Source organism: Mobula hypostoma, chromosome 9 (assembly GCF_963921235.1).
Source record: "Mobula hypostoma chromosome 9, sMobHyp1.1, whole genome shotgun sequence".
Lineage (NCBI taxonomy): Eukaryota > Metazoa > Chordata > Chondrichthyes > Myliobatiformes > Myliobatidae > Mobula > Mobula hypostoma.
The window spans coordinates 39,069,937-39,088,435 of NC_086105.1; the positions used below are offsets into that span (position 1 = coordinate 39,069,937).

General features: G+C 38.4%; 1 protein-coding gene across 2 annotated transcripts in view; it reads right to left on the bottom strand.

Annotated features, from left to right (window-relative positions):
- scube1 (signal peptide, CUB domain, EGF-like 1) overlaps positions 1-18,499 on the bottom strand; it is a 273,608-nt gene that overhangs the window by 68,378 nt on the left and 186,731 nt on the right. For both annotated transcript variants that reach the window (XM_063058118.1, XM_063058117.1), the window contains one exon: positions 6,569-6,691. In XM_063058118.1, the coding sequence (XP_062914188.1) occupies positions 6,569-6,691 (123 nt within the window). The remainder of the gene's footprint in view (positions 1-6,568; positions 6,692-18,499) is intronic.

Consider the following 18,499-nt stretch of genomic DNA (forward strand, 5'->3'; position numbering starts at 1 on the left):
GTTGGACCTGGTTAATGAAGGCATGGGCCAGATCAAAGTATCACCTCCCCCTGGTGTCTTTCCTTCTTCCCTTTCTCACTGGTCCACTTCCTCTCCAGCCCTTTACTTTTCCCACCACCTGGCTTCACCTAACATCTTCTGGCTATCCTGCTCCTCCTCCCCCAATCTTTTTATTCTGGTGTCTTCTGCCTTCCTTTCCAGTAATGAGGAAGGGTCTTGGACTGAAACATCAGCTGTATATTAATTTCCACAGCTGCTGCCTGACCTGCTGAGTTTCTCTAATATTTTGTGTGTGTTACTTTGGATTTCCAGCCATCTGCAGAATTTCTTGTGTATATATACATTTCATTTGTCTTTAAAATATTCCAAAGATTAAACAGCCAATTAACCACCTTTAAGATGAGCTGTCTGCCATATTTTGGAAACTCTGAGTCCAAATTGACTGTCAACATCTCCTACAAATACTAATATGTTAATGGGCAGTTAATCAGTTTGCACAATGTTGATTTAGTGTTAAAAATTGTCTGAGACAATTCACCTTCAGAACAGTGGTATTGGATGGTTTATGACTACTCCTGGATGCAGGTAGAGTGTTGGTTTAATGTCATACCTCTGCCTGCTGTCCCTCAGTATAAGAATGGAGAGTGTGAAGAACTTCAGGATAACCTGGTCAAGAAAGATGCTACAGAAATGGACTTTTTTTTTTGCAATGATGAACTGCGATCAATGTACATTAAGGTCTTTTGGTGTCACAAAACTACTTCCAAAAGTATATTCCAAAAATCTCTTTGTAGTTCTGAATTCTCAAAGAAACAATAATTTGGGTGCCTGTTTGCTTAAAGAGTAGGCTTTAAAGAAATCAGCCTGCAGACAGCAGAGAGAAGCTCAAATGTATATTTTATATGGTATGGTTTATTATACAAAAAACTGCTGATGCTGAAATACCAAAGCAATCTGCTGGAACAAGTCAGTGGGCCATGCAGCATCTGTGGGAGGGAAGGATTTACTGATGTTGTGGGTCCTGATGTGAAGTTTCAACCTGAAATTCCTTTTCTCCTACAGATGCTGTTTGACCTACTGCATTCTTCCAAGCAGATTGCATTGTGTGTTTTATATCACTTAGCCAATGATCAAATGCCACTCAGAAAACAAAACTGATGCCATACATTCACTGAGCTGTTATAGATTGTCTTTGTTTATGCTGTAGGATCTCAGAGCCACCTTTATATTCTGTACCAGCCTGCTCTAAACACTTGTCTAATTCCAAAGTTGATGAATGCTGTATTCTAAAGCATTGCACTTGGGCCATATCTGGGACCGTGAGCCAAAAACATTTATAACATTATTGCACTCGTGGGAGCAATATATACTTTATATTCCTTCCAGTGATTTCTTGTTTTAGAATCAGAATCAGAATCAGGTTTATTATCACCGGCATGTGAGGTGAAATTTGTTAACTTAGCAGCAGCAGTTCAATGCAATACATAATCCAGCAGAGAGAAAAATAAATAAATAAATAAAATAAAAAATAATAGTCAATAACCAAGTAAATCAATTACATACATTGAATAGATTTTTAAAAACATGCAAAAACAGAAGTACTGTATATTAAAAAAAAAGTGAGGCTGGCAGCCTTTAATGTGACTGGGACAATAATAAATAGAAACTAAAGTTTGTTAGTGAAAATGATGGGAGTGATTCATTTGCCTGCAGTGTTAATTACAATTATTAGAATATTCACTTAGATGTGATTAGTGTTTCCTGATCTGGCGGAATATCCCCAGGTCAGCTTATTTTGAATGGGAGTCTTTGGTATTTCTAGATGTTAAATGAAGCATGTGGCTGAGCACAGTGTCCTTATTGTTGTGATTTTCCAGATCACTGACCAACAAGCTGGATTTAAATAAATGGTTAATTTAGCTTGTACCAAACAACTAAAAAGTTAATACTTTCTTTCTTTTCCATCCATATCATTCTTTATACTGCGAGTTGGTTACTTGTATTCTTTCATGGATGATAGAATTCATTCATATTGATTATAGTTAATACAGGAATTTGATTTTCATACCCTGCAGAAGATTAGGAAATTTTCAGAAATGGCTTCTACTGCCAATCATCATCTTTAAAAGCCTCATTCCAAGATATCCGAATGTATGCTTTCTTCATCAATATATCAATACCATGGACAGTAGCCCATTGCATTGTAAATTAGCTCAAGAAAAAATACTGATTCTTACTTACTCCAAAGAAGTCTAATTTATTTGTTAGCTTAGGTATTATGGGTTTGATTGTCACTTTTAGTGGCTGGAAGAACTATTGTTTCCCAGCTCCAGCAACCCAATTCAGCGCAGATTTTTGATACAACTTGGAGTTTACATGTTGTCCTCATGGCCGTGTGAGTTTCCCCTGGCTATTCTGACCTCTTCCCACTTTCCAAAGATGAGTGGATTGTTTGGTTCATTGGCCACTTCAAACTGCCCAGAGTGTGAAGCGAGTGATAGAATCTGAGGTGAACAGGTTATGGGGAAGATCAGTGGGGAAAAAGGATTGCTTAGTGAATCAACATAGACTCAAAAGGACAAATGTCCTCTTTCTGTGTTGTCAGGAAATATAATAAGTTCTCAGCATAAATTATTTAATGTTAGATGCAGGAGGAGAAAATAAGGTCAATTATTATAGGAACTTGTGTGGATTTCATTCCTTGAGGGAGAAAATTTGGGGTTTATTTGTCTTTAAGGATTACTTGAAGTGAAACAATTGAAATGCGAGAGTTGTGAAGCAAAGATTTTCTCTGTACGCTAAGTCCAACAAAACTTTACTGAAGAGGTTTATGCAGAGAAGAAACTTGATAGAGCAATATTCACAAGCTCAAAACATTTCAAAGTAATTTACAACCCAAGCAGGACCTTTGATATGTAGTCACTTTGGATTGTAGGAAATGGAGCAATTAACTTAAACAACAAACAGCAATGAGGTAAAGATTTTTTAAAGATGTTATTTGAAGGATAGCAGAAAGTAATCCTCTTCTCTTCAAAACTTTTGTCTACCAGAAAGGAGAGATAGGGCCGTAATATAAGTCTCGAATGAAAGATAACATTGTGCTTCATTCATTTAGTCAACTCATTAATGTATGATGTCAACTAGATTTTCTGCACATCTTCGGAGTGTGAGCTTTAACCCATGACCTTCTGAATCAAAGGCAGTATAACTTGGAACCATGGCAAACACAGCAAGCCTACATCAAAGAAAAGAAGAAAGAAAATTAGAGAGGAAAAATAATAAAGGCATTAAGGAGAAAAGCAAATAGAGGAGATAATGCTAGAAGTACTTATCAGGTCAGGTAGCACTTCTGAGAGAGGAAAAGAAATATCATTCCGAACAAGGGAAAGTTAGAGACAAAGCAAGATGTAATGTGGAGAGAAAGGGGGAGAGGAGGGAGGAAAGGAAAACAGAGAAAGCGAAGGAAGATCTGGGATACAAGAATTGACAGCTGGGCTGCTGGATTGGGTGAAATAGCATGGGATAGGTACTACTAATAAAAGATAGGTCTGAAGGAGGCAAGAAAGAGAGAAGAGTAATTATCTAAAATTACCAGCAGATTGATAAAAATAAAGACAAATTCTTGAAGTATGAGACGAAAAAGCTGTAATTGCTGACAATACTCAGTTTTGCGAAGCCATTGGAAAAGGGGTCATTCTATTTTGTATTACATTGTCATTCAGTTCACCAAGAATACTTGAGGCTCTCGGCTACCTGTCCCTTTAATTCTCTGATCCACTCTGACCTCTTCTGTGTCATCACTTCCACTTCTTACCCTGAACAAAACACAATCTGGACTCAAGGAACAAAACATCATCATCTCACTCCATACTGTGGCCAAAGGAATATGGTAAAAGTCCAACTTTGGATTTCCAGCATTTGTAACTGTTCTTATTCCCTGCTGGTAATGTGGGAGTATTTTTCTTCTACAAAATGCACCTTCTCCAGACTATCTTGTTATTTGCCAGTGTCTTTATACCCCAGTCACACCCCTCCTCTTTTAATCTCTTCTGTCCTCTACTATATCTTCCTTTATAATCCTCTTTCCCTGTTCTATATTTGTATTTTCCTAGTTCAGATGGCACATCATGAACTTAAAGAGAAATAAAAAAAGTATTTCCAGTACTTTTTCCATTAGTCAGATTCGCAGCAGTTGCAGGATTGTACAGGGGAAGAAAACAAGGCACATAAACAAAAGCAGGTATGAAAATTAGCAACTACAATGGTAAAGGAAGAAAAAAATTCAAGTGCCATCAGTCTTACCATACTATGACACTGGTGAATCCTTTTTGAGCAGAATAATCTGTTCAGACTAGAGTCTGAAAGGTATATCAGGAAATAGCTTGAAAAAATTGCTTAAGTAGCTCAACACTTAAATGTAATCCCATTTTTTAAAAAATTGCTTGATTCTTGTAATTAATAAGGAAAACATACAGTAATGGAAGATCTGTGTTTTGCATAATATCTGTGATTCATGGGCGGCAAACTCTCAAATTACCAACAATTATATCATGCAATATATCAGAATCTGAATCTTAAAATCATTTTATTACTCTACACTTTGCTGATACAACCCCCTTAAGAGTTACCAGCAGAGGAATCAATTTTGTAATCGTTAGAACAAGACATGTGTTGTAATCCATGAAGACCTAAGGAGCACATTCAAATGTTGTAACTGTTTTGAGTTTTATTTCCATTGTTTATGTAGGAACTATGAAAGACAGAATTGCGATCTTACAAATTAGCCCACACTATTTACTATCCTGTGGTACACTAAGGGGAGGGCACAAACCTAAATTAATTTATTTCAGCAGTGCATTTTATCCATATTTCAATGGATGTCTGCCAACCTCAATAAACATATTAAAACATTGAGCAGGAAATAGCTGAGAGATTAATATCTCACAGTAACCATCAACTTCATGAAATTACGTTCACTCATCTAAAACTTGTTGACTGCTTGAAACTAACTTTTTAATGTTTTAATTGCAAGTTTCCAAAAATGCAATATTAGAATTAGCACACAATACTTCTAACTATTTGGTCCATTCAGATAGATGAACAAATCTACAATTGTTTGAAAGTTTCCTTTTCCTTAATATTTTTCAAAATGAGTTACAATCAATGAAATACTTTTTGAGAAGTGCGTTGACAGGCAAAAATGCTGATACATTTGTGCTCAACTAATCATCGAACCTTTTGTGTTTGTTTTGTAGCAATGTGTAAATAATATTGCCAAGCCACATATTCTTCAAAATTTCCTCTGGGTTACTTATCTGCACCTGGGAGAAAGGCTGCCATCTTCAGCTGTCATCTCCAATAAATTAGGCTCTCAGTCCTGCGTTGACATATTATCCCAGATTACATGTTTATGATGTAAAGTGGGGCTTGGACCTTTAGCCTTCTGACCTAAAGCTCAACTCTGGTCAAAAATGCTATCATTGGATTGCTTCGAGAGGTGAATTTATATTTGGCACACTTAGAACTTGTAACATTAATACTGCTCATTAATACCACCAATAACAACTGTAAACAATAAATAGAACTGAGATGCAGCCAAGCTTATATCAGGCCATTAGTTAAAATTAATAGTCTGATACTTGGCTCCAAACAACGTTAAAATGACTATTACTTCATCAAGAAATCTGATGCCAAGAATTTTAACATATGAATTCCATCAATTTGTTTGTTTTAGGGTAAAGAAACAGAGCAAAGATCAGCATAAACTCAATGAGTAACTTTGACCCTGAACAGGGACTGCATTTTATTGATGGAGTCAATCCTGCAGTTTTGGTTTGGCTTCTGGAGCCAACAAAAATCTCAGTACAAGCCAACATTAGCCACATGATAAAGTCTCTTGTTTTTGCTCAACAGAATGAATTCTGAAGATATTTCTCTCACTTCAAAATGTCTCAGTGAAAGAAAACATCAATAGTATGATTGACATAGCCATTCACAAGAGAAATCCTTCACATACTCATCTTCAAATACATTTCTTGTTTAATGGCACTAGTGCTTACATGGTTCATTAGCCTGCACTAAAGAGTTGAAGAAACAATTTTCCTTCATATTATACTAGATTGACTCATTATTTTTAAAAAGATGCCATTGTGCTTTTAATATGAAAATGATGGTCTGTAAATGGAAATCTGATGGGAAGCACAGTAACACCTGAAACCTTATTGTCACATTTCTGCCCCATCATGACAATTAAAAGCCAAATTATTTGAAGCCCTCTTGTTAAAATATCAATATAAATGTCTTCTTTCAATTCAAGACTAAAATAAATCATCAAATTACATTCTTAGATTAAAATTTATAAATGTTCAAGATTGTGTTATGCATCTTGATATAACTTATTCAGAAAGACCAAATTTCTGTCATGTTCTTTACAAGGTTTTAGTTCAAAAAAACTAGCATCAATTGAACTTTGGTATCCAGACGTAGATTTACCAACTTGCTTTTATTTTCAGATCAACTTATTTTTTGACTGCAAACAGAGTAAGAAATGATGTGGATGGAGACTTACCTTGGCAAGATCGCTCGTCTGTCAGGAGCTTGTAGCCTTTTCGACAGCTACACTCAAAGCTGCCAACTGTATTCCTGCAGAAATGGTCGCATCCTCCATTATTTATTAAACATTCATCAATATCTGTGAGGAAAGAAAACATAAAAACTCATTACAGAATTTAATATAATATAATGCTGGTGTAGAGACAATGCAGATACTCTGATTGAACTTCTCATTAGTTCATATTATATTGAACAAATAAATCAAAGATCCTTCTCCATCCATTGTTCACAATTGCACCAATAATATTGCGAGTGCCAGAATATGAGGTCGCTCATTTCAACTGCTCTCCAGATTTGAGAGCACTGAACCACACAATTCAAAAGTCATCATTGTGATGAAGTTTTCAAATGTAGTCATTGCTCATGCAAAATTCAAACTTCTGATAGGAAAATTAACTGGTGCATCTTTGAACAAACCAAAATGCTGTGAAAATAGCAGATGAAGGAGAAACCATGACAAATACAGCCACATTATCATCATCTGGGGCCAGTGTTACAGCTCTTTCTGCTGTCAAAGGTTTAACATGCACTTTCCAGTTGTACAGTGTATTTTAATGGGATGTTATTACTATGTGACTGAAGATTGATGTGTATTGTTAATGCAAGTCTTGGCAAGCCTTTTTCTGATTATATATCTGTGGGAAATAGTTGGCTAATATTCAGATGTGAGGACTACTGAGATGCGATGTCACAACTTTCTGCCCGCATCTAGTACATAAAGAGCTTTGGCAACATTATTGAGATACTTCTGACTGCAAACACCTCATAGACATAGGCTCATGTGAGGAGATAGAAGGAGCAGCCTATGTCAATGGAACAGAAGACCACCCATGGCCTGGAAATTCAATATCAACTGAATAAGTGTGCTTAACTCATACCTATTTATGCTACAGCTGCTAGAATATGGTGCTCCATTACAATACTTATGGAATTGCCTCTACATTTTTGAGCAAACAATACAGAAGGAAAAGAGGGGAAATGTAGTTGTAACATAAATCGTATAAAGAATAAGTCAGCCCACTCTTAGGTGCAGAATGAAGAGGAATTTCGTGATCTCGCTTAAAAAAAAGAAACTGTAGAGGGCTACTTCCAATGACAATGTCCATCTTCGGGATGCCTAGGTGGAAGAGAAAGTTCACCAAGATTTCAAATGTTTAGCACAATGAGATCTGGCATGTGGAAAGTTTTTGGTAAAACGAATGCAATGAGTTGGCACAATCTGGAAGTTACAGCCTGAAGGAATGTTGAGTGCTGGTCTAGTAGTTACTTTCAAAAGAATGTTGTTTAAATATTTGAAGGGAAGAAATATTCAGACCCAGGGGGAAAGAGCAGGAACAGAACAAGTTATTAGCCCAAACAAAGGGTTGACACAGACATGATAGACCAAGTAACAACATTCTATGATGTATGCATCAAAATAAAAGGATTGTAAGACTGTTTTATTGCAAAGCTTTTATTAAGAATTTTTCTACCCAAAACTTTAAAATACAGATGAATTAATAGTTTTTTAAAAATCAAGTGGATACATTAAAATACTTAAATGGGTCTTTTTAGGAGAAAAGCAGAGGAGCAGGAATAAGTGATTAGATGTTGAGAGGTCAGTGCAGTGGGTAAAATGGTCTCCTTCTGGGCTGCTGAATTTTTTAGGAGGAATTCATGTGATTTTCTGATCTTTTACTACAACTTCAGCAAAGTATCAAAAGAATTCCTAACAAATCTATAGAAATGGCCAACAACAAAAATAATTCAGTGGGTTGGTAATTCACTTGTTCGGTGTTATACTTGTGTGCTATGTGAATGTTAACTCCTGCAAATTGGATCCAGGGCCATTGTGTGTGGGGTACGCATGCACACGACAGCTTCTGGGCCGTTCCAGTGACTTCAGATGTCATGTAATCCTTGTTTTTATGTCACAATGCAAAATTATTGTGTGCATATGTACAACTTGCACCTAAACATATCTTACCTGGCGGCAAAGAAAAAAATCCTGCCAAAGGGTTTCGGCCCGAAACATCAACTGTACTTTTTCCATAGATGCTGCCTGGTCTGCTGAGTTCCTCCAGCATTTTGTGTGTGTTGCAAAGAAGAATTTGCCTTGAATCTTTGCTGTGAGATATGGGATATCTTTTGTATTATTCCTCTAGGTAGGCTTTTTAGTGCTCACACCTTCCATCATTGCTGCTGATGTCCTGAAGAGTGTACACTTAAAGAACATAAGAGCATGGGCTCTTAAGGACATCTACAGCTATGGTGCCTCTGCCTCTGTACCTCACTTCTCAAGTTACCAACTCCTCTCTATCATCTAATCATAGACATTGACCAGCTCCTAATCTCCCTTCACATTTCTGCACACAATCACCCACCCCTTCCCCCCCATCCATCAATGTGATCTGCAGCTTGCCTGTCTTCCACTGCCAGCACTGCAGTGGTGGAATCATGGTTGAAATACATTTGTTTGCACTTGATGGCTTTCACTATTATGTAACAGAATTTTGATGCTGATTGTCTTTGTGAGATACTACCCACACCTCTCATGCACTCCATTTGGACACTGGTGAACTACCAATCCTTTCTGGAGAGCACAGTTGATAGCAGTAGAACTGCTGCCTCATAGGTCCAGAGACCCATGTTCAATCCTCTGCATGTTAAAACATCCTCTACAGGGGTGCCTAACCTGGTGTCCATGGACCCCTTGCTTAATGGTATTGGTCCATGGAATTAAGAAGGTTGGGAACCTCTGCTCTACATGTTCTTCCAGTGACCGTGAGAAATTCCAGCTGGTGCTTTGATGTTCTCTCGCATCCCAAAGATATGCATATTGGTAAGTAAATTAACCACTGAAAATTGCCCCCATATGTAGATGAGTGGTAGAATCTGGGAGAAGTTGTGGAGAGATGAAAAAGTGGGATTGATGCAGAAGTAATAAAGATGGATGCCAGATGGTCAGTGCAGAGTAGGTGGGCTGAATGGCCTGTTTCTGTGCTCTTTCACTCTAGTGTGCATCTTCATGAAGTAAACTGGTGCCGCTATGGATAGACTGATGAGTCTAAGGACATGATCCAATGAGAGTTGGATTTGATGTCAATGCCCCTGAAAGGCATCTACAAGACCCTTTACATGGAGTATTTGATGGTACTTGTAGTTATGGTATAAAGTTATTCATGTTATTCAGTATAGCATAGATACTAAATGTGGCATCGTAAAGGGATTTGAATAAAATTACATCTTAGGTTCCAAGGATTTATCATTTGACCCCATCAGACCATTTTCCAGCTGTAACCATTAAGCATTCCAGAAACTTATCAGAGCCTCTGTTTTACAAACTCGGGGCATAACTTATACAAAATTATCAAAATTACTTATTAACTGGTTAGCTAGGCATGGGTGGAAACACAATTTATTCCTTTGTTTAATTTAGAAGTCACTGGGGTGAAAGACTTGTGTCAGAGGTATGGCGATAATCCTTATTTGATTGGTATTCCTTGTCCTGAATGGTGAAGGGATTCCATGTTAGATCCATATCAACGCCTTTTCAGGCACAAAACCAGTCAAGGGCAAAATTGCTAAAGTAATGGGTCAGAGGAGCTGCCCTGATGATTTACAATCAGCAGTGTATTTAACAGTGAACTCATCAATCATAAGCCTTTAAGCAGAAATTGCTGCTTAAAGCAGGCAGATAACATCATCTGAAACCAGCTGCTTTTACGAATGGCGAATACGGATTAGAGCATAACTGCATCTGAAAATAATCATGTCATTTCAGTTGTTTGCCATGTGGAGAGTAATTCAGAATATTAAGCTTTAAGTTTGCTTGGCAAGTACCATATTTCAAAGCTACCATGTTAAAAATTTTAAGATAACGTCTCCCCCGAAGTTTATTGGTATACAGAAGGGGAGGTTAGCACAACATTAAGTGTTGGCAGCAGTATAATAGAGAAAGATTGAGCTCCTGAATCACACTGGCATGAATGGTACAGTATAGTCACAGCTGGAGATCTGAAGTTAGGCTTTTAGAAGCTAGGGAAGGATTTTTTTTAAATCAAAAAGTAGGACACTGACGGTTATAATCTCAGGATTACTCCTAGTGCAAATGAAAGTAGAAAATACCCTAATTACAGTGTGTGAAGGAGAGGGTATCAGATGCTAGGAGTCGACTGAGACCAGATCAGGGGCAAACCAAAATTACATAAAGTGAATGGATTGCACCTCAACATGAATGGCATCGATGCCCTCATGACAAGGTTCACTAATGCAATTGGATTAGACATAAAATGATCCAGCAAGGGGTAGGCATCAGTCTTCAGCTTTAGAGAGGGGAATAAATTACATAAATGAATGGAAATATTAAATAGCACTAGAGTAGGAATTGGTATAGTACTTATGGGAAAACAGATGTATACATTTTAAAGATGTATTTGCCAAGAGGACATGGCTTTAAGGTAAGGGGTGGGAAGTTCAAGGGGGATATTAGAGGAAGGTTTTTTACTCAGAGAGTGGTTGGTGCATGGAATGCACTGCCTGAGTCAGTGGTGAAGTTTAAAAGACTACTAGACAGGTATATGGAGGTATTTAAGGTGGGGGGGTTATATGGGAGGCAGGTTTGAGGGTCAGCACAACATTGTGGGCCGAAGGGCCTGGATTGTGCTGTACTATTCTATGAACCTCTATGTGATGTGGACATAGTTGTCCACTCATATTTAAAAGTGGGTGGGTTGTCCCCTTTTTTGTTCACCCCTTGATCCGTGAACCACCGTGGTGCACACAAAATTCTGAGGATACTCAACTAGTCATTTGGGATCTATGCCGAGAAATCAGAGTCATATGCTTTTTGTCAGAACTGGGAAAGTAACAACAGGAATATTATAAGTTTCAGACATACACAAGGGTGGAGGGAGAAAAGAGATATCTGTGATGGAGTGAAGACCAAAATTGTCCAGGTAACTAAATTGCATTAAGTAGCATCTAAGAAATGAGAATTAATGCTAATTAATCATAGTCAGTTATCTTTAACCAGCTGTCATTACTCCTCATAGTCAGCACCAAATCTTTCCCTTTGTCTTAGCTAACCTCCTCTCTGCAGTTTAAAACTCTCTTGTTATTTTCACTTTCTTAGTTCCAATGAATAGCTACTGACAAATTATTAACTCTTCTTCTCCCCCTACAAATGCTGCCTAACCTGCTGAGTATCCCCAGAATTTTCTATTTTCATTACTACTATTACTGGAACAAACATTTCCAAAATAATTCCAAGTGTATTTAATTATCTTAAGTTAATTTCTTAAACTAGCATTGTGGGATATAAACTCATATTTCCTGCTCACTACTCCACAATTCTGGTCGCTAAACTAATATTTTATCTGAAACTCCATCACATCCCATATAACTACGTTAGGAAAATTTGATGGATTCTGCATTTGGTGTAGTGCAGCAGATTGCAAATTATTTCAATATCATAATAAATTAATTTTTAAATTTTTTTTCACCATGTGGTTATATTGTTCAAATGGGAAAAATAAATCAGTCTGCCCTTCCTTTTCAATTGGCAGAAATAGGTGCATCTTTCTTGTTTCAGTACTTGATAATTTTGTTCTTGAACTAAGCCTAATATAAATGAATAGAACTTCACAGGCATAAAGCTAACAGTTCTGTTGCACTTCCCTTTCCTGAAATGAAATGAATGGCTAAGGAAGATATATTTTGCAGAATCTGCAGAATGTTGGCTGATATAATTTCGGTTTCAGATGCAACGCTGATACATTCAACCATGGCAATTTCTCCCCTTTGAGCTATGAAAAGGGAAGAAAGCCCAGAGACATACCGACTGAAAGCAATATAGTGTAATTTCTATCAGAAAGAGATGTTTATAAGCCATCTAGCCCATGGGAATTAGTCACACCCTGAATTGGATGGGCTACAGCAGCAGAAGACTACAAACATACATGCCGTGGCCAGGAGGGACGTAACAAAGTGTATCTTACATATGAACTTTTATGTAAACAGGTTTTTTCTTGGAAAATCTATTCAGAGCAACACATAAAATGCTGGAGGAAATCAGCAGATCAGGCGACATCTACGGAGGGAAAAATAGTTAACGTTTCAGATCGAGACCCTTCATCAACACAGGAAAGAAAGAGGCTTATTCTTCAACTAGTCAACAGAAGAACGCTAAACTTAGATAGTAGGCAAAAATCACAACTGATCAAACAAGGTCTGATTAAATACTTGAAATGGGATTAAATTTGTATCACCAAAGCTTCAGTTTAACTGCAATTCTTATTTCTAAGTGTTGTTGTTTATGCACATAAGTGTAATACCAGATTGGAATTCAACCTTCTCTCCACAATTCCATGCAAATCACAAAAAGAAACAACCAAGGCAACATGATAAAATCTGAGTTAAACTAAACAATAGGAGAGATGAATTGTTTGTGTTGTCCAAGTAGATTACATTAATCAGTAACTCATGCTTAATTATAGAGAAGAATCAAGGGCCTGAACTGGTAAAAAGGAGTTTATAAAGGGTGAGTAAATAGTATAGAATGGGCTGGATTTTCCTCCATGATTGTACCAAACAAGAATGCATTGTTAGGTCTACTGTCACAGAACTATCACACTGTCCTAGATCAAGAATTTCCATGTTGTTGGTCATTACTGATCTATTCAATGTATTCAAATGACAGCAAAGATTAACTCTTATAAACGTCTAGTACAAAAGGTTGGATTAGGTCCTGAGTTCCTACTTGAGAGATAAGGATTCTCAGGGTTCCTCTTGTCCTCACCTAGCATTCCACAAGCCTCCGCATCCAGCACATAAGTCCCTGTAACTTCCACCATCTCGAATGGGATCCCACGGCCAAGCACATCTTTCCCTCCCCCCAACTTTCTGCTTTCCACAGGGATTGCTCCCTACATGACTCCCTGGTCCACTGTCCCTCCCCACCACTCACCCTCCTGGCACTCATCCTTGCAAGCAGAACAAGTGCCACATCTGCCCCTACACCTCCTCCCTCACTACCATTCAGGGCCCCAAACAGTCCTTCCTGGTGAGGCAGCACTTCACCTGTGAGCTTGTTGGGGTCATCTACTGTATCCGGTGCTCCCAGTGTGGCCTCATGTGTATCATAAGACTGTAGGACATAGGCTATTATGCTATTCAGAATTAGGCTATTCAGCCCATTCAGTCTGCTCCACCATTCCATCATAGCTAATCCCAGATCCTACTCAACCCCATACATCTGCCTTCCCTCCATACCCTTTAATGCCCTGATCGATCAAGGAATGATCAACTTCTGACTTAAATATACCCATGGATTTGGCCTCCACTGTAGTCTGTGGCAGAGCATTCCAAGGACTCACTACTCTCTGGCTAAATAAATTCCTCTTTACCTCTGTTCTAAAAGGTCGCTCCTCAGTTTTAAGGCTCTGCATCCACTCTATCCAATCCTTTCAACATTCAGTAGGTTTCAATGAGATCCCCATGTTCTTCTAAATTTCAGTGAGTACAGGCCCAAAGCTGCCAAACGCTGCTCATTCCTGGAATCACCCTGGTGAGCCTCCTCTGGACTCTCTCCAATGAGAACACATCCTTTCTGAGATCTGGGGCCCAAAACTGTTGACAATACTCCATGCAACCTGACTAGTGTCTTATAAAGTCTCAGCATTATCTCCTTGCTTTTATTTTCTATTCAATTTCTTGAAATAAATACCAACATTGCATTTGCCTTCTTTATCCCAGATTCACCCTGTAAATTAACCTTCTAGGAGTCTTGCTCTAAGTCCCTCTGCACCTCTGATGTTTGAACCTTCTCCCCATTTAGATAATAGTCCACACTGTTGTTCGTTCTACAAAAACACTGTATTCCATCTGCCACTCTTTTTGCCCATTCTTCCAATTTGTCTAAGTCCAGCTACAATTGCATTGCTTCCTCAGCACTACCTGTCTTTGTATCATCCACAAACTTTGCCACAAAGCCATCATTTCCATTATCCAAATCACAGACAAATAATGTGAAAAGTAGTGATCCCGATACTGACCCCTGAGGAACACCACTAATCACTGGCAGCCAACCCTTTTTATTCCCACTCACTGCTTCTTGCTTGTCAGCCATTCCTCTATCCATGCCAGTATTTTTCCTGCAATGCCATAGAATTTTATCTTGTTAAGCAGCCTCAAGTGAGGTGCCTTATCAAATGCCTTCTGAAAATCCAAGTAAATGACATCTACTGCCTCTCCTTTGTCCACCCTGCATGTTAATACCTCAAAGAGCTCTAACAGGTTTGTCAGGCAAGATTTCCCGTTACAGAAACCATGCTGGCTTTGACTTAATCATTAGTCTCTAAGTACCCCAAAAACACATCCTTAATAATAGACTCCAACACAATCCCAAACTGGCCTATAATTTTCTTGCTTTTGCCTTCTTCCCTTCTTAGAGTAGAGTGCATTTGCAATCTTACAGTCCTCGGGGACCATGCCAGAATCAAGTGATTCTTGAAAGATCATGACCAATCCATCCGCTATCGCTTCAGCAACTTCTTTCAGGACTCTGGGATATAGTCCATCAAGTCCAGGTGACTTATCCTCCTTAAGACCATTGAGTTTGCCTGGCACTTTTTCCTTTTCTGGTATACTGTTAATGTCTTCCACAGTGAAGAAGGATGCAAAGTACCTATTAAGTTCATCTGCCATTTCTTTGATCCCCATTACTACCTCACCAGCATAATTTTCCAGTGGTCCATATCAACTCTCACCTCACTTTTTACTCCTTATATAACTTTAAAAACTTTCAGTATCCTGCTTTATATTATTAGCTAGCTTGCCCTCATATTTCATCTTTTCCCTTCTTATAGCTTTTTTAGTTGCCTTTTGTTGGATTTTTAAAGCTTCCCAATCATCCAACTTCCCACTCACTTTTGCTACCTTATATGCCCTTCCCTTGGCTTTTATATAGTCCTTAACTTCCCTTGTCAGCCACGGTTGTCTACCCCTGCCATTTGAAAACTTCTTCCTCTGTGGGACATATCTATCCTGTGGCTTGTGAATTATTCCCAGAAAATTCAGCCATCTCTGCTATCCCGTCATCCCCACCAGTATCCTCCACCAATCCACCCGGGCAAGCTTCTCTCTCATGTCTCTGTAATTCCCTTTATTCCATTGTGATACTGATATATTTGACTTATGCTTGTACCTCTCAAATTGCAGTATGAATTCAATCATATTATTATCACTGCCTCCTTAGGGTTCCTTTTCATTAAGCTCCCTTATAATATCTGGGTTATTACACAACGCCCAATCTAAGATAGACTTCCCCCGAGCTGGCTCATACACAAGCTGCTCTAAAAAGCCATCTTCTGGGCATTCAACAAATTCCATCTCTTGCAATCTGACACCAACCTGATTTTCCTAATCCCTTTGCATATTTAAACCCCCCATTACAATTGTGTCATTACCCTTATTACAAGCCTTTTCCAGTTCCCTTTGCAATTACAACGCCAAATCTTGGCTACTATTTGGAGGCCTATAAAGGATTCCCATAAAGTTTTTTTTACCCTTGCAGTTTCTTAACTCCACCCATAAAGATTCAACATTCTCTGACCTTATGTCATCTCTTTCTAAAGATGTAATTCCATCTCTTACCAACAAAGCCACACCACCGCCTATGCCTTTCTGCCTGTCCTTTCAATACGAAGTATATCCTTTGATATTAGGCTCCCAACTATGACCTTCTTTCAGCCACGACTCAGTGATGCCCATGTCATACCGACCAAACTCTAATTATGCCACAAGTTCGTCCACCTTATTCTGAATGCTAAGCACATTTAAATACAACACCTTCAGTCCTACATTCTTCACCCTTTTGAATTTTGGCTCTGCTGTACAATTTAACTCTTTGCTCTGTCAGCATTTATACCCAACCACTGGCTTGCCCTTCCTTACATTCACGTTACATCCATCATCTGCTTGTGATCCTGCTGGCTCATTCTCAGCTCTATCATACTGGTTCCCACATCGGTGAGACCCATCGTAGATTGGAAGCCTACTTCATCGAGCACCTTTGCATCATCTGGCACGAAAAGCGGGATTTCTTGGTAGCCACTCATTTCAATTCTACTTCCCGTTCCCATTCCGATATGTTGTCCACAGCCTCCTCTGTCCACGATAAGGCCTCACTCAGTTTGGAGGAGCAACATTTTACATTCCGTCTGGATAGCCTCCAACTTCATGGCATGGACATTGATTTCTCGAACTTCCAGTAATTACCTCCCACCTCCTCCCCCTTCTCTCCTTCATTATTCTCCATTCTTGTTTCCCTTTCTCACCTTCTCTTCTTATCTGCCATCACCTCCCTCTGGTACTCTTACCCCTTTCCTTTCTTCCATGATCTTCTGTCTTCTCCTATTAAATTCTTCCTTCTCCAGCCCTTTATGTCTTTCACCAATCAACTTCCCAGCTCCTTACTTCAACCCACCCCCCCCTCAGTTTCACCTATCACCTGCCGCCTTGTTCTTCTTCCTCCCCTCTGCAATCTGACTTCTTCCCCCTTCCTTTCCAGTACTGATGAAGGGTCTTAAAACAAAACATTGACTGATTATTCCCATCCATAGGTACTGCCTGACTTGCTAAGCTCTTCCAGCACATTGTGTATATTGTTCTAGATTTCCAGCATTTGCAGTACCTCTAGTCTCTAAGGAGCGTAAGAGTTTCCATCTGTTGCAATATTTTCACTTACGTTTTCAACTAGCTCAAGAATCCAAATGTGACAGTTTGCAGTCTGAAGTCTAAAATGGACTATGTGGAGAAGATACATGCCAATGAGACTGAGGAATAAAGGGCTAAAGGTATTAATTTTGGTGGTAATGGGGACATTTACTATTGCTGGAAATGTTGCACTATTTCTCAAGTACAATAGTCTCTCTACAGAAACCTTTCAATTGCCTTCAATTGCTTGTAAAATTATTTTTCGCTGAAGTATATACATCATTCTCCAGGACTGGAAAAAAATTGCACTTCTGCGGTTTGGAACAGTTCACCTTTAAGAAAATAAAGTATTGAGATTAAAATTGAATTAGCTTTTAATATAAAAATTCAGAGGGGAAGCTGAATGTGTACTTGAAATTTGGCACTGACCAATTTGACCTTCATGTGAACAGTTTTGAAAGACATACAAAAATAATTTTTTTGTCAGAGCAAGGAACATTAGTGGACAACTCAGTTAAGAGTCTCTGGCAGTATGCCATTTGAGAAATAATTTGGCAATTTTATTACTAGCCTTATTTCCAGGCCCTATTGCTTATTTCACAACAGTGAATCTGTTTACAGAGGTCTTAACTTGTATCTCGGATGTTTATTTAACAACCCATACTGGATGTATAGACATTTATTAGAAATGAACTTGGGAGCTTTGGATAGTACAAATGAAAAATCAGTCATTGTCTATCTAATCCTTATTGTACATCCTGGCAAATTCATGACACTGTGTTCATGGAATTATTGACTTATTAGGTGAATGAGTCGAACTTGGCCCTAATCCAGCATTGAAATCACCATCTTCTGAACTGGTTGGCTTAAAAATATTATAACCATCCAGAGAAATGAGAAGTCAAATTATATTTCTGATATTTTACTTATTGCCCTGGCATTAACAGCTCATTTATTTAGCAAATAAAGGAGAATGTGACTTAAACAGTACAGAGTACTCCAAGAGTGGCCTCACCAATGACTTATACAACTGTAACATAATGTCCCAACTCCAATATTCAATGCCCTGACTGAAGGCCAGCATGCTAAATGCTTTTTTCACCAATTTTTCTAGTTATGATGCAGCTTTCAATGAACTATGCACTTGTACTCTGAAGTCCCTCTGTTCCATTACACTTTCCGGTGCCCTACC